The sequence below is a fragment of the Leptodactylus fuscus genome, chromosome 7 (genome assembly GCF_031893055.1).
Source record: "Leptodactylus fuscus isolate aLepFus1 chromosome 7, aLepFus1.hap2, whole genome shotgun sequence".
Lineage (NCBI taxonomy): Eukaryota > Metazoa > Chordata > Amphibia > Anura > Leptodactylidae > Leptodactylus > Leptodactylus fuscus.
In genome coordinates, this window is record NC_134271.1 from 86,794,317 (window position 1) to 86,810,298 (window position 15,982).

At 42.5% G+C, this 15,982-nt stretch overlaps 1 protein-coding gene and 1 non-coding gene across 2 annotated transcripts; one reads left to right on the plus strand and one right to left on the minus strand.

Annotated features, from left to right (window-relative positions):
- Positions 1-10,643: 10,643 nt before the first annotated feature.
- On the minus strand, positions 10,644-10,906 carry LOC142214697 (small Cajal body-specific RNA 13). The gene has a single exon (XR_012717279.1).
- Positions 10,907-11,446: 540 nt separating this feature from the next.
- GLRX5 (glutaredoxin 5) lies at positions 11,447-15,456 on the plus strand. The gene is made up of 2 exons (XM_075282429.1): positions 11,447-11,756; positions 15,029-15,456. Exons 1-2 carry the CDS (start codon positions 11,501-11,503, stop codon positions 15,205-15,207), a joined length of 435 nt encoding a protein of 144 aa, XP_075138530.1. The 5' UTR covers positions 11,447-11,500; the 3' UTR covers positions 15,208-15,456.
- Positions 15,457-15,982: the final 526 nt, after the last annotated feature.

The window sequence follows — 15,982 nt, forward strand, 5'->3', positions numbered from 1 at the left end:
TTTATGTGGATATAGCATCATCTAATATGGATCACGTCTTAGAGAATTTTGTGATTCCATTACTGTCTAATCATAGACTTTAATCTTGAGTAGGTCCTCTGTATGTTAGGTGTACCTCTGAGTTGTGTCATCTTTATTTTTAGGTTGACATCTTAGGTGGTTTTATCCACCTTTAATATCCCTGATCCCTGCAATTTTTAATATGTTGTTTTTTGTTTGGGACATATTCGCATCTGTAGTGCCTTCATTGCAGTACCGCGTTATCATTGTTGAATGTGCGGAGTTGTCGTCCTCGCCACACATTGATATTTACGTCTTCATGGTTTGGATTTAGGGATTGATGTTGTTATGAGCCTAAATGATTATTTTTGAGTGGTTTATTAATACATATATATATAGAAACGCGATGAGAATTGGGGTGTACGGTGGTAGCCTCTGCTAATTGACCTTACCAGGACTCCGCTCCATATACACTCGTGTGTCTCCTTTTGCTGTAATATGCAGCTGCTAATGTTGTTACTAGTGAGGTGGAGCTATCATTCACAACTCCATTTCTCTAATACTATCCTACAAAGGGGTTTTGTCAAGTCTGGCTGTAATAAATATCACTCTGGCAGAGGTTTTTCTTCTGTGGGGAAATAGCAATTCACTGGTTTCCTCCGCTATCCTATAAGCCCCTATGTGGTGACAAACTGCTATTTGAGTTATTAGTCTTATAGATAATACTTAACAGCAGTTTACGGACCCTATTATTGTGAGGGACAGTGAAATTACCATGGCAGGACTCAATTTACCTTCTAGTTGTCATTGATTGTTGTCATGGCATGATTTTGTATCATATTGTGTCATTTGGGTACTCCTATTATTTATTTTTTGGTCCAGTTGGCCTGTATTTTGGAGTCTAGTCGACTCTTTTTAATGGTCTTAATAAAAGTTACGTTTGAATTTTATGCTAGAATTTTCTTCATGTTTTTGTTTGTAGCATATGTACCTCCCTTTTCCTTACAAGAACATACATGTTAGCGGAGTCACTATTATATAAATCTTAAACCTTATTGCTGGGGCACAGAGACAGGGCCTATAGGTTGCAGTCACACTCTATTACATGAGGTAGCACAACTACACAAGGCACAACAACAATTGGCAGTCTTGTTAACAGTCTACCTTGATTCCCAAGTAATTCATGCATCACCTCTGCCAGTACCTAGTGCCACAGCAGTAGACATAGTAGCTCCTATTGGTAGTGTGGCCCTGGGCAAAATTAAAAGCGGACCCTAAATGCTGATAACACCATTATATTCTGTGAATTAAGAAGGCAGTGCAGCACTTCCAGTCGTAACTCCTTTAATAATGCCTCCATTCTGCCCCCAAAAATTAATAACAACCCCCATTTTCCTACACACAATTCAAATGATTGCCTTTGTACCGCCTGATAGATTTTTTCACCCACTCTTAAAGGGATTCTATCACTAGAATCCCTTTTTAAACTAAATACATGTAGGAATAGCCTTAAGAAAGGCTATTCTTCTCTTACCTTTATTCTGATCCTCACCGCCATTGCTTAGAAATATCTTCTTTTTTCCTTATGTAAATGAGTTTTCTTGCAGTATTGGGGGCGGACCCCAGCGGTCAAACAGCATTGGGGCGTCCCTAGTGCTGCTTGAAAACTCTCCAGCGACGGCCTCTGTCTTCTGCTTGCATGTTCCTTCTCTTCATTCCATAAAGCCAACTGCGCATGTCCGTCAATCATTTTCCTGTGGCTGAATGAGAGGCCACAGGAAAATGGTCGATGGACATGCGTAATTGGCGCAGTGTACTAGGAGTGGATTGAGCAGAAGGTAGAAGTATAAGAACTCCTTATACAGTATATTTCCCTCTCCTTGATTTTAGCTCATATAACTGCATTAAAATCTGCAACAAAAAAAGCAGCTTTTCTGCAATGTGGAGCCTTAGCCTAAAGGATTATTCCCATCTCTGCAAATCATTGCCGAGACAAGAATAATCGCCTGCAAAGTCTAACCACAGCAAAGGTCTAACCAACTCTCTGGAGGTCAGGACTTACGGAAAGTTATCTTCTCAGCAGTGTCGACATTGAAATAACCCATTAAAAGTGAATTTAAGTTTTCATTCATTTTTGCAGAGTTCCTAGTATTCTGTGGCATTGTGTTTATTGTACATGCATGGTGAGACTGTTGTTTTTCTTTCCTGTGATGTCACATTGCCCATGATGAACTTTTTTTGTATGTATTATACTATGCTATGATATGATGCATGTGATTGTGTACTGTGACATCATAGGTGGATTATACCTGTACTGTCACATCACTGTGTTAGTTCTTCGACTATTGTGATATCATTGTACTTTTCCAGTACTGTGCATATTTGTTGTGTAACTTCACTGTGCACTTGATCCCTATCTGTACTATGACATCACAGTGCATTCACCCTGAGCTGAAACATCAGTGTGCACGTTATTGTGTGATCACTGTGTTTAATATCCCTGTGTAATAGTGGAACCCAAATGATCATGGCTTGCAAGTGAAGGTGGCCATGGTAAAGTGAAGCCCAACTCCAGGTTTTTCTATGGAGACCCATGGTTACATGTTATGCCCCTGTTTAGTTTCACTAGTAATTTCCATTGTCACCAGTGTAGATTGTTTGCTGTCATTTAAGAGATTGCTCCCTATAAATAATGTAGCAATAAACACAAGTCACACATGGCGCTCAGATTAGTTGCTGTGATACAAGACACTTTATATAGACTTATTTTAACTATGTCATTGCCACCAATGACTACCATGACATGGAGGTCCACTGACTGCAGCTGTTACATGCGCCTCCAGCTCATGTCACGTACAGGACCTGGAAGCCTTTTCTGGTTTCTGTAAAGACTAGGCCGTGACTGAGCTTACTATCTGGATTATCTGCAAGTAAAACTGGAAAATCTGGCACAGCAATGTTGAATTCTAAAATGCATTGACACAAATCATCGTGGCAGTACTTCCTGGAGTGAACGTGAATAATTTGTAAAAGAAAAAAAAAGTATTCATTTAAAACTGTATTCATTTGGAAGGTCATGATTTGGGATTTTATTTCCAGTGATTTGGTTACTTATAGTTAATAGAGATGAGTGAGTAGTGAAATATTCGAGATTCAATATTCGTTTCGAGTAGAGCCTCAATATTCAACTACTCGATCGAATATCGAATCCCATTATAGTCTATGGGAAAAAATGTTTGTTTCAGGGGAAACCACTATTCGACTAAAGGAGAGTCACCAAGTCCACGAGTAGCAGGAGGAGAGTGTTTAGGAGGAGCGAAGTGCAGTTAAAGCGCACGGACCCCATAGACTATGGGCTGGTTCACATTAGCGCTTGCCTCCTGTCTGGAAGGAGTCCACAGGAGGACCCCCCCCCCCCCGAACGGAATATCAGCGCAACTGCAAGTGCTGGACAGTTAAGCTCACAGACCCCATAGCATATAATGGGCTCCATGTGCTTGCCGCGCACTGTCCACATGAATCATTCGTGCGGTCAGTGCGCGGCAAGCACACGGAGCTCATTATATGCTATGGGGTCTGTGTGCTTAACTGTCCAGCGCTTGCAGTTGCGCTGATATTCCGTTCGGGGGTGGGGGGGGGATTGGGGTCCTCCTGTGGACTCCTTCCGGACAGGAGGCAAGTGCTAATGTGAACCAGCCCTTACTCGTCCTGCAGAACCAGCATTGATTGGCCGAAGACTGTACACTGGCATTCGGGCCAATCAACGCTGGTTCTGAATCTTTACTGCGAATAGGAGTAGTAATCGATAGAGTACGAGTATTTTGAATACCGTAGTATTCGTTCAAATACCTACTCGATCGAATACTACTCGCCTCGCTCATCTCTAATAATTAACAATCGTCTCTACATGCAATGATTCCTGCTGAGCTTGTGCTTATACACAGCAGCCAACCTGAATAAGTAGATCTGCAGTGACGAACATAGAGGAATGAGAACAGCAGCCAAAGAAAATAGCTTAGAGACTTGCTCAGGGTTGGTTCATATCTGCATTGGAATTCCGTCCGGGGGAGTCTGCATGAGGATCCAAGCCGAATAGAATACCAAATGCAATTGCAAGTGCTGTGCAGTAAGCACACGGATCCCCATAGACTATAATGGGGTCCGTGTGCTTGCCACCAAATCTCCGCACAGAACATACAGACAGTAAAGTAGCTCACAATCTATGCGGACTCCCCAGAACGGAATACCAACGCAGATGTGAACAAAGGGTAAGGCTAAGTTCACATTTGTGTTGGAGACTCCGTCGCAGATTTTGCCTGAAATCAGCGAAAAGATAAGTCCTCCAAAGAAGACCTTTCTCTCCACCGGTTTCAGTATAAAGCCTGGTGGACCCCATTATAGTTTAGTGAGTATGTGTCTTTGCTGGATTGCCTGCTGATCATCTAGTTGCCCTAATGGAATACCGTAGAGCTTTAAAAAAAAAAACAGACAAAAAAAACCCCCTAACTAAACAGGCCGCATTGAGCATACATACCTGGTTGTTCTTGGAGATCCCATTGAAGTGAATGGCGCATGCTGGGAGTTGTAGTTTCACAACATCTGGCTTGCCGAAGGTTGCTGACCCATAACATAGTGCAATGACAAAATACATAGGCATGGTTGGCATCAAATTTCATTTAGACTCCTCATTGGGTAATCTGTTTCACTAGAATAGGTGGGAGCTGTTTCATTGCTTATAGCGACCAATTTGCCATTCAGGATTCTTGGAAAGCTGAGAGACAAATTATATTTACTAACCTGAATTTCTGAACAATCTTCCCTGTGGGCACGATTGTAGATGGAATGATGCCTAACATACGCTATGGCTCCAAACAATTAGTGGGTGAAAGTGATGAGTGTGACAGATGACAGCTGTCCCCCTGTATCCTAACAGACTGATCATCCTACAGATCCAGTCATCTCGTAATGCGACGAGACACCCATATGGCGACACGCGACTCAACACAACGCTCCCTACATCTACTCAAGGGGCTTTCCCAGCTTTATATACCTAAAGTTTAAGCAACGTACAATGGATAATAAAAAGTTCTGCAGCGGTCATCTATTTCAAGAACTCTGCTAGCTGTCATTGACTTGGAAATTTCCTCCTTGTATCCAACAGACAATCCAGCACAGATCTTTGTCATGATAGTTTGCTACAATGTATTAGCCGTAGGACAGATTGTCTTTTAGAATTAGAGTCACAATTATCCCCTGTAGTCTAAGCTCTGACCTCACCCGACTCTCCAGTGTGTCCCTCCTGGGCCTATAAGTGACCATACTGTACCAAGTCAATGATGATATCCAATAATGGACACTATATCATGAAGCATAAGGGAATTGATTATAAAAAAATAATTAAGTTCCGGAAGGCCAAGATTAACAGGCTAATAAACTGGCCAGGGACAGCCACAATCCATAAACAGTTTCCACCTTCTTGAAGCTTTCACTGTAGCCATACAGCGCCACCTAGTGGCTGATATATAAATCTCCAAAAGCCAAATACAATTTTAGTTGGCCTTTAAGATTAGGTTAAATTCATCTTCCCATTATTACAAACCATCGCAGGATGAGAGCAACGAATGTAAATGGTACTGGGAAAAAAAAACATGATGAAACTTTCTTTAGTCAAGTTTGTTGACTTTTTAGATTGAAGAAAATGTCCTGCATGGAGATGTCAGTCAAGTCAAGCAGGTTGTGCAGGGTGAAGTTTGGCCCAAATATAATAAATCATAAATTGATTATCAATGCAACAAAACAGAATGCACCCCTTTGTTTTTTTTTAAGCAATCTTGTCCATGGCTGTGTCTTAAAAGATTACACCAAATGAGGGCTGATCGTTATGATAGGCCATTATTTGTAGATTGGTGAGCTTTCAGCACCACCACCAGGCAGATGTGTGAAGGGGTAACAGTACTCTGATGTCAAATCTTGGGAGACTTGAGCGACGTAGAGCCAGACTGCTGATTCAGCAGTTACTTAAGACTTTAGTGAACCACATGGACTATAATAGGGTCTGCCATTACAAAACTGAAACTGGCTGAGGCTTGGTTCACACAACAGTATGCCATCCGTCCGTTTGAATTCAGTTTGAGACTAAAAATGGACTGATGCACATACTGATTGTATACTGACACCTTTTTATGCTGATAGCAAACGCTGCAGATGTGCAGAAGGCCTCCCAAGGGTTTTTCTCCTACAATATATATTTTTTCTTTACTACAACATTTATTGCAGAAGTACTGCCATCGAAGGGTCCATTCACACAGAGTAAACGTGCGCTCATTTTGGCAAAATACACGTGTAAAAAATACACATGCAAAAATAAGATTCCCATTGACTTCAATGACATTTTTATACAAGTGTGAAAAAACATGTCAAAATACACGTATAAAATGTTATTGAAGTCAATGGGAGTCTTATTTTTACACGTGTATTTTGCCAAAATGAGTGCACGTTTACTACATGTGAATGGACCCGAAGAAGGGAGGTAATAAAGGATGGTGCTGTTGTGGGATCTGGAAAATTAAAGGAGTTGACCAGGATGATTTAAAACAAACAAAACATATTAATCTGTCCCCGGTGCTTCTCAGCACAGTCCCGTCCTCCTGCTCCAATGTTTTCTTCTGGTGGAAGCTCCTGCCGCACGTGACCACTGAGGCCAATCAGCAGCCTCAGCATAGGACATGGGACATTCACAGCCAGCTAGGACTTCCGCTACAAGAAAACTTTGGAGCAGCAGAACTAGTCCGCGCTGGAGGCACCGGAGTCCCGGGAATAGGTGAGAATTTTTTTTAAAATTATTCTCACTTCCCCTGGCCTAGTTTAAACATTTTTTTTTATCCTGGACAACATCTTTAAATTATAAATAAGAAATTATAATTTTTCCTTCTTCCACAACAGCACCAGAAAGAGAGTGAAATAGTGTAAAATTCAAGGAGGGACCACTGCTTGAAACACCTATCTACCAAAGGAGAGATTAGCTGCTGCCCCCAAATCCAGTCTATAGAGCTGGAAAATAATAGAGGGTGAAGACCAGGTGGCCGCCCAACAGATCTGCTTTATAGAGGCATCAGCTTTTTCTGCCAAATAAGTGGCAATGGCTATAGTGGAGTGCGTTCCAAGGCCTACCAGAGAGGAAAGACCTGAGGAGCTCTAGGCTAATGCTATAGCTAATCTAACCCACCTGGCCAGACCCCTTATGGAGACAGACTTACCCCTATTAGGGTAAGTTCAAACGGGGTGTTTTGGACCAGAACCTGAGGCGGAGGCCGTGGACGAGAGCTCAGTGTCATTAGTTTCGGCACAAATATCTACCCCCTACTGTCAGAAGGGTGCAACTCAGGAACGCCGCCTCTGCAAGTACTCTAACACAGCCTTCTACTGTCAGAGGGGGCGTTCCTTAACGCCCCTCCCCCAGTGTAAGTCTATGGATGAGTAATGTCAGGGAGGGGTGTTCCTTATAGCCCAGTGATGAGGCTTGGCTATGAGGTGCACCCTACTGACAGTGGGGAGAGATCGGTGATAAAACTAATGGCACAGATATTTCCACCACCAGAGCAAATGCAAGGGAAAACTGACAGTGCGCTGAATTCAGTGCACTGCCGACTTTTTAGCGATATAAAACCACACTTTCATGAGGACATGTAAAGGTACTCTTTTTTTAGACTTGTTCACAGTGGAGATTCTGGTGCAGATGAAGCAACATGGCACAGCGTATACGATGCCAACAGAAATCAGAATATCATTGACATCATATCCATGTAAGCATTAATTATTTATAGAATTAAATTGTACAGGGACCTCACATTAAACAAGCAAACACAATATTGTTGTTTATGCACTTTTTATTTCTTTGAAGAATTTAATATAAATGTAAAAAAATAATTAATTTGTATGAACAAGTATATGGCTCAAAATGTTGTTCTAACTCTGTATGTGTGTGTGTGTGGCAGTAGGGGTGGTGTGTTGCAGTGGTTACCAAAACCAGTAGGGGGGTACAAACCCACAAAAGCTTGGACTTACATACGCTACATTCACATCTGCACTTGGGTTTCTGTTCTTTGGATCTGCTTGGGGACTCAAAGGACAGAAACCCAATCAGCTTGAAAAACCACCTCCTACCTAAGACAGGAAACAGGAACTGGGAGTTCACTCTTCTTTAGCAATATCCAATTTTAACATTCTATCAATGCACAGATCCAAATATATGTGTGTGTATATATATATATATATATAGGTTTTTTGTTTTTTTTTACACTAGTTACACTATTTACAAGTAACCTGACATAGACCTAGTCGATCGGGCTCAGAAATCTGCAGGGACAAGACCTACCTGATGAGAAATAGGCTAAACAGATAGCTACTGTCAGAAAAGCGGCAGCTTTAGGGCCACTGAACTGAACTTAGAAGATGCAAAGACTTCCTCCAAGATTTTCTTAAATACTTCCAGGTACTTAAGCAAGCAGCAACTTAACACCCAGTGAATGAAACAACTTTACCCTCTCTGAGCTAGGACTGGAGCAAAAAGGGGTACACTACTTTCTGGGACAATGAAACTCGAATACTATCTTCTGTAGGAAAGCAGGATCATGAGAAATGAATAGCCTATCCTCCGGGATAATGGTGAAGGGATGATTAATTCAAAAAACTGTAATCTCCCCAGCCAATGTAATGTAAGGAAAACGTTTGTTTTTGTACCGTGTTAGCCAGTGGGTAGGAAATATAAAAAACAAACAAAAAAAAGTTTTTAGCCAATGTAATGGTCAAATTGAAGGCCAACTTCAAGGAGAGGAGAAAAAGCTGATCCAGAAGTTTAAAGGGGTCTTCCACCAAGACATTAAGACCTACACACAGATTGTAGTGGTGAACCCTAGATCTATAGGAGATATTTTACCTGCTGCTTAAATAAGAAGCATGCCATTTACTTTTAGACAGGTCTGCTTGGAGAAACACAAAGAACAAAGGAAGAGCAAGAGCGGTCAGGACAGCAATGGAAAGGAAACTTTCCAGATTCTCAAGAAACTTGAAAGGTAACCTATTTGCCACTAGCAACTACCTGCTCTGAAAATCATTTAACTTTTCGTGATCTCTAGTCCTTTAGCCAAGTAGTCAAAAGAAATTTTTTTTTTATCTCTGGGTGAAGAACTTGAAGACACAAAGAGAAAACTTGCAAAAAGACCATTAAGGGGACACCCCAAATGTAAGTTATCTCAAAAAAAAGATCTGCTGATTCAAGGTCCACTCCTTTGATGAAGGCTGATGCCACACGATGTTTTGTCCTCCTGAGGTGAACCAACAGGGAAAAAAAAGGAAAAGAAAATGTGGGAAGCTAATCCCATGGACCTTATTATTCCCTGCATGTTCATACAGCCCACAACTAGGACTGGGTGATCATAACCTATATCAAAATCACTATTAATTGCAAATTTTACCTTGATTACAATTAATGAATTTTACATGCCATGCCTCCTATTTATATGACAATACATGTCATGGTTATTCACATATGAGCAATCACGATTGAATAGCATACAGATAGTGACATTTCCTTTAGATTAAGGGAGTATGAGACAGGAATTTAGAAACAATTGAAGTAGCTAAGTTTCCATCAATTAATATGGCTGACTTTCAGTTTTAGTTATTTTCTGATTAATTGCCCTGCTCTTAGCCCCAACTGTTGGGTTGTTGGGTAGAATTTTTACATTTCTGTCCTTCCACATTAGCAAGGTTTTATTCAAGGCTTAAAAGACCACACTCCCCTAGAGGGCACATAGTTATCAAGGCCAGAAACACACAGGATAAGATTCCTTAGGTGCTAAATCCACAGTGTTATGTTACCGCAAAAAGTTATAGCACAGCATGAGAACATTCCTACACCAGACCTAGGCTGACCAAAAGACAAAGGAGTCCTGAGAAAAAGGAGAACAAATATCCCTGTGAATGTAGGCCAACATGAAGACGCGTGGTCTGTGTCTTTGTACGTTGGTGTAAAAGCTTATGCAGAAAACCATGCATACTTTAAGGGAGTGTGTCACCAGAATCCAGCATATCAACCCAGGTAAATAGGTTACAGTCACCTGAATCAAGCAGAGTTTTCCCTATGGTGAATCAGTGTGTCCAATACAGACAAATCCTCATTTTTGTGACTATGCTCTTTGGATCAACAAGGGAGCAGACGCTTACCTCTTCAAGCAGTGGCAATATCCTTGTTGCTTCAAAAAGCTCTTATGTATATTGACAAAATTACTGATCTCTGCAACAGAGGTATCAATGCACAAGGGGAAACCACGTGTGATTCAGGTGACCCTAGCCTATCTGCAGGGATGGGTTGATATGCTGGGTTCTGGTACCCAGAGAATCCCCTTTAATAAGTTGAACTATATACAAAAAACATGATGTGAGCCTAGTCTTAAATCAGACAACCCCTTTAGACTAAATGCTAAACACCACAAATTGTACATGAAAGCCTGATCCACAGGCGGCCATATTCCCATCCAGATCCTTCCATCTTCTCCAGGAGCGTCACTCAGGATCCCTGTAATAGAAGGTGACAATTAGAATGGTCATACATATGGCGGTCAGACATACATGGTCACAGACGGCGGTGTCGCAGGTTCAGTATTTACCAGAAGTCTTCACTCTGGAAATAATATCACGCTGCGTTTCTCTATCTGTTGGCAGATAGGTAATAACATGGGAATGTTATCATCTCCGTGGCAACAGAAGCGGGAATGTGCAAGGAACATAGCGCATCAACCTGCTGCTACTTGTGCAGGGATGTCTCGGCTTCCTGACGTGGATACTGTATGCAGCTCCATAGACCCAGAGTACCAACAACACAAGGCCTGAGAGGAGACTGCAGATCAGAGCACAAAGAAAGATTCACATAGGCCTAACACTTCTCACAGCTGAGGGTTTGTTACAATTCTATCCGGGCTAGTCAATCCTCTCACAGCTCTTGTCTGGACTGGTATTACATGTGGCTACAATGGAGTGTACCGAACCCTCAGCTGTAGAATTATACTGAGAGTTATCTATAGAAAGGCTCCCTAGCAGAGCACTTCCATACATGGAATATAATAGCCATGCTTCTAGAAGCATCGGATACTAGATAAAGCCGCTACTAAGATGGAGGACAAAACCTCATTCAAACTCACCGCTATACGCCACCAACATGGCCGCAATCCTACACACTAAAAGAAAGAAAGTAAACGCAACGTGAGGTTCTACATTAACCCCTCCCCTGTATGACGTCTCGGGCACTCATTGGTCTTCTAGGACAATTGACAAGAGGTTTTAGCCAATTAGACGCCAAGGTTCCTTTACCCCGCCTCGTTAGGCCTTCCAGCCAATTAGAGTCGGATGGCGGGCAGGGTTACTGGAGTTACGGGTGCCCTGCAGGGCCAAGAAGCTATCAGGAAAGGTCGTCGCGTTTCAGTGACGGAACTGTCTGTCAGTCATGAGCTGGTGTGTGTCCAGAGTGTCCGCTGCTCTCCGGAGCCCGGTGCTCCGCCGCCTCCTCAGTGAGAGCAGCAGCAACTCCCGGGAGCACCTAGAGGGGCTGGTGAAGAAGGACAAAGTGGTGGTGTTTATGAAGGGGACCCCGGCGCAGCCCCTGTGCGGCTTCAGTAACGCTGTAGTTCAGATCTTGCGGATGCACGGTGTAGATGAGTATGCAGCTTATAACGTGCTGGAGGATCAGGACCTCAGGCAGGGTGAGTAGTGTGTAGTCAGTGACTAGAGAGGCGGCAGCACACGCCTGGGGCCGCGATCGGCTCCTGTATGACTACTACTCTCATCTGGCCATGCTGGGAGTTGTAGTGTCCCGCTGGATAGAGACCCCACAGTATAGTCATCCATACAATGACTCACCACACGAGGGCCCTGCTGTAGTCCATGTACACTTAGAGGTCAGTGAGCAGAATGGTCAGATCAGATGACAGTAGATGACACTAATAATCTAATATTATAATAAAGATGTGATTGAGCCTAAGACTGCTGTGACAAGCTTGTAATTCCAGTAGGGGGCACTTATGGAGTCTTTTGGACATGATCATAACCCCTGTAATACTGTGTGCACATAGACTGCCATGTAGTGCTGAGATCATGTATGATCAGGACTCCATAGTAATGCTCTTACATATACTTGTGGCCTGGGACTTGGAGAATGGGAATATGGCCAGTGCCATGTAATTGTGCCTGTGAAGGAGCTGCAGATGAAATGTCTTGTGGCAGCTCCCTGTTAAAGGGAATGTCTGTGATAGGAGAGCCTTAATGGTGGTGAAGTCAGCCTGCAGGTATTTTCTCTCTTTATTTATTCTTGGTCACATGTGCTTAGGACGCCACATCATGTGCCCAATAATCCCGCTCACATGTAGGTGATTTATGGATGTAAATGTCTCAGCGTTAGGGCTGTGGAATATAAAGTATGCTATACGTGATCATGGGGCCAGTAAGGAGTCTACATCTCCTACCATTCATACCAGCGAACAACACTACTGTCAGGTTTAGGTCCTAACTAAGCATTCATGAAAAATAAAATGGGCCTCACGGGGTTTGTGAGACTGGGCTTACATGGTGTGGTTTTAACTGAAGAATTGCTTGTAGTTTTTAATAGCAGATCTGAGTAATGCGTTACTACGCCAAATCACCAGTTTGTTTGTTTTTTTTTTATTTAATGTCCATTAGCGTATAGGTGACATATGTAGTAACCTGTGATGCTCATTGTTGCAGTTATAAACTCCATGAAATTCTTCAGCAAAAAAAAAACCGCAGTGTAATCCCGGCCTAAGGCTACATGCAGATAAACACGTGCATCTGCGGGTCCGTGGGAAAATGGCACAGACCTATTAATTTCATGTAGTGAGCCGGCTCAGTGACCCATGATAGTACACAGACATGTGTATAGGGCCATAAGAAAATAATGGGTCAGTGTGCTAGCTGTTGAAAACTCCGCTAGCACACTGACAGAGCATATGTTCACTCTTCTGGTATATAAAACTGCATGTGCCTGAGGACATGAAATCTCCTCTCTAAGGCTAAGGCCCTATGTAGTGGGTTGCAGCAAAAAAAAAAAAAAAAAACGCAGTGGGAAAATCCTCAGCAGCAATGCAGACGTGATTTTTCCCACAACACTTTTCATAGAAAGTCTACAGAAGTTTAATCTGCAGACTTCCTATATCCATTATACCTATAGGGAAACCGCCGGCGTTTCCGTAGGTATATTTGACATATTGCAATATCCAAAACCGCAACATGTATTTTTCAGCAATGTTTAGATGGGATTCGCTAGGGACTATAAAAGGCTGCGTGGGGCCCTGTTCTAAAAGTACAGTGTTACCATTATCATCCTAGCTGAATGGAAGCCATGGACCACTACATACACTGAGCAAGCACAAGTCTTAATCCTAATAGCTGGTGCCCGTGGTCTAGATTCGGCCCTCATTCTGTCCTGGCTGAAATGGCAGATAACAGAGGATTATAAATCTGTTCTAGATTTCTCAACCTTTTGAAATTTGTATCTATGCATTGTAAGGGATATAATCTTCAATCTGCAGAAATGCAATGACCTCTTTATGGAAAGTAAGCAACAAATTCGCAACTGTGCTCATGTAGCCTAAATAACTGATAACGGGGAGCAGTTGACATTCAATATGGCTGTGACAGAGTGCAGATACAGGGTGTATCTCTTTGTCAGTACATGCTGTAATGTCTGGTTGTCTCTGTGTGGGTCTGTGACATTGTGCAATGCTGCGCTAATCTCTCCAGATCTGCATGTAACAGCGAATGGTGACTGTGCAGTTTTATTCCTGACAAAGCTGAAGCTTCGTCCCTGTGTCGTCACTGCTGGAGCTCCTGTAACTTATTTTACTATTGTGCAAACCTAATGTGGAAGGGGTATAGCAATTGTTACTACTAACGCTGCCGCAAAACTTTTCCTGTATTGGCAAAGTTTCTTTTAGCGGATTCCACATGTTCTCTGGTTGGCTGACTTAAAGGAATTTTCTGTTTATCAAGAGACATTGCAGTATGCTGATAATTTATAATCCCAGACATAATCGTAACATATTGTAGTATTATATGGTGGCAATTCCCGTAACTGGTTGTCCATGTAATATAACAATGCTACCTGTTCTGGCTCATAAAGGGGTCGCCGCCGTTATGTCCATATTTGTAAGCAGAACATATGGACAGGCGATGTCTCAAAGATGAGGCTAGAGCTGCACCGATGTCAGATTTTTTTTTTTATCTTTTTTTTTTTGCTCTGGCTGCCAGGGTGACATTAATATCATCATAAAAATGCTCATTAAGGGAGCCTTCACAGGATGTAACGCTGCGCTCATTATGATCGTAAAAACACGTTCAGAATGAGCGCGTAAAAAGCAGCTCCCATTGACTTGAATGGGAGCCGGCATACCCGCGTAATACATTGGAAGCATAGGGAAAAAAGCCTCTCATTGATTTCAATCAATGCCGGCTCCCTCCCATTCAAGTCAATGGGAGCTGCTTTTTACGCGCTCATTCTGAACGTGTTTTTCAGATCAGACTGAGTGCAGCGTTACATCGTGTGAAGGCTCCCTAATATTAGGAAAGAGAAGAACACAATGGTTAAAGGAGTTTTCTGGGCGTTTCATATCTGATAGGGAGACCCCCACAGTCTAGTGGCACTCCTTCAGTTTCTCAGGCTGGTGATATCATATCCATTTGTCTTGTGGTCTATTTGAGCACGATATATGGCGCTGTGCCTGGTAAGTGAAAAGAATCATTTGGGTGAATGCAGCATCCTGGTCAAACAGCTGATCAGTGTGGGGGACAGGTGGGGCTACACCTCCCAGTTCTGTAAGTGCCTCCAAGGAGGAGGATGGGCTCGAATTATAAATCCCCTCTAGTTTGCGATCTCTCTGGCTGATAACAGGAAACAGTAGTATGCTCACAACTCCTAGATTTATGGAATTCTTAAGCTTAGTAACTTTTTTTCCTCTTGTAGGGGTGAAGAATTACTCTAACTGGCCCACCATACCGCAGGTGTTCCTGAATGGAGAGTTTGTGGGGGGTTGCGACATCCTCCTTCAGATGCACCAAAATGGAGACCTTGTGGAGGAGTTGAAGAAGCTGGGAATCCGATCTGCACTCTTAGACGCAGAACCGAGCCAAGAGAAGAAGTAACAGGGAGCTGGACCTGTGTTACGAACTGTTTCTATCCAGCCCTCTTGAGGTGGCAACCTCCCGTCCACACCAGAGAAGCCTTATGTTATTAAGAACTATCTATGGAATAGGCCTAGCAGGAAACAAATCTGTTGTTGTTATTGGGTGGGTCTATCCTGTACCTGAGAAGGTGTATGAATGTCAGACACCGACCACTGAAGAATATAATGATCACACTAGATTAGAAATAAAATACAATTATATAGAAAATTGCCTCAGTGGGTCTGTGTCCATCTCCAGAGGTTTGATCGTAAGTGAGACTTGTTTCTACATAAAGATACCTTTCCTGCTGTAATTTCCAGTGTCCGTTTCTCTTCCTCCCCCTCCCCCAACATACTACATGCCAATGACAGGCGACTTCCCCTTTAAATTAATGCTCACTCTTTGCAGCTTTTCCCAGATAAGTCTGAATCAAATGCAAATTTTAGTGATTTAAATTTTTGTGTCTCCGATTTTGTTTACTCATTATATTCTTCTGCCTATTCATGCAAAAGCGAGTCGTCCGTCTCCATCTTAAGTCATTACTGGCAAGATTGTCTCATCTGAAGTCCGGGATCTTGGCCCCTGTGGACGTCTGCATTGAATATTTATGGATCTTGTGCTACAAATAATGAAAAAGATTGTAGCTAACAGGAGACTTAGAAATGAGTCGGGGAACAAACCTAATTACATTCTGTCTTGTTGAAGTTTTACCTGTTGTCAGTGCTGTTTACATGCTGCCAGCTCTTCTGTTCTT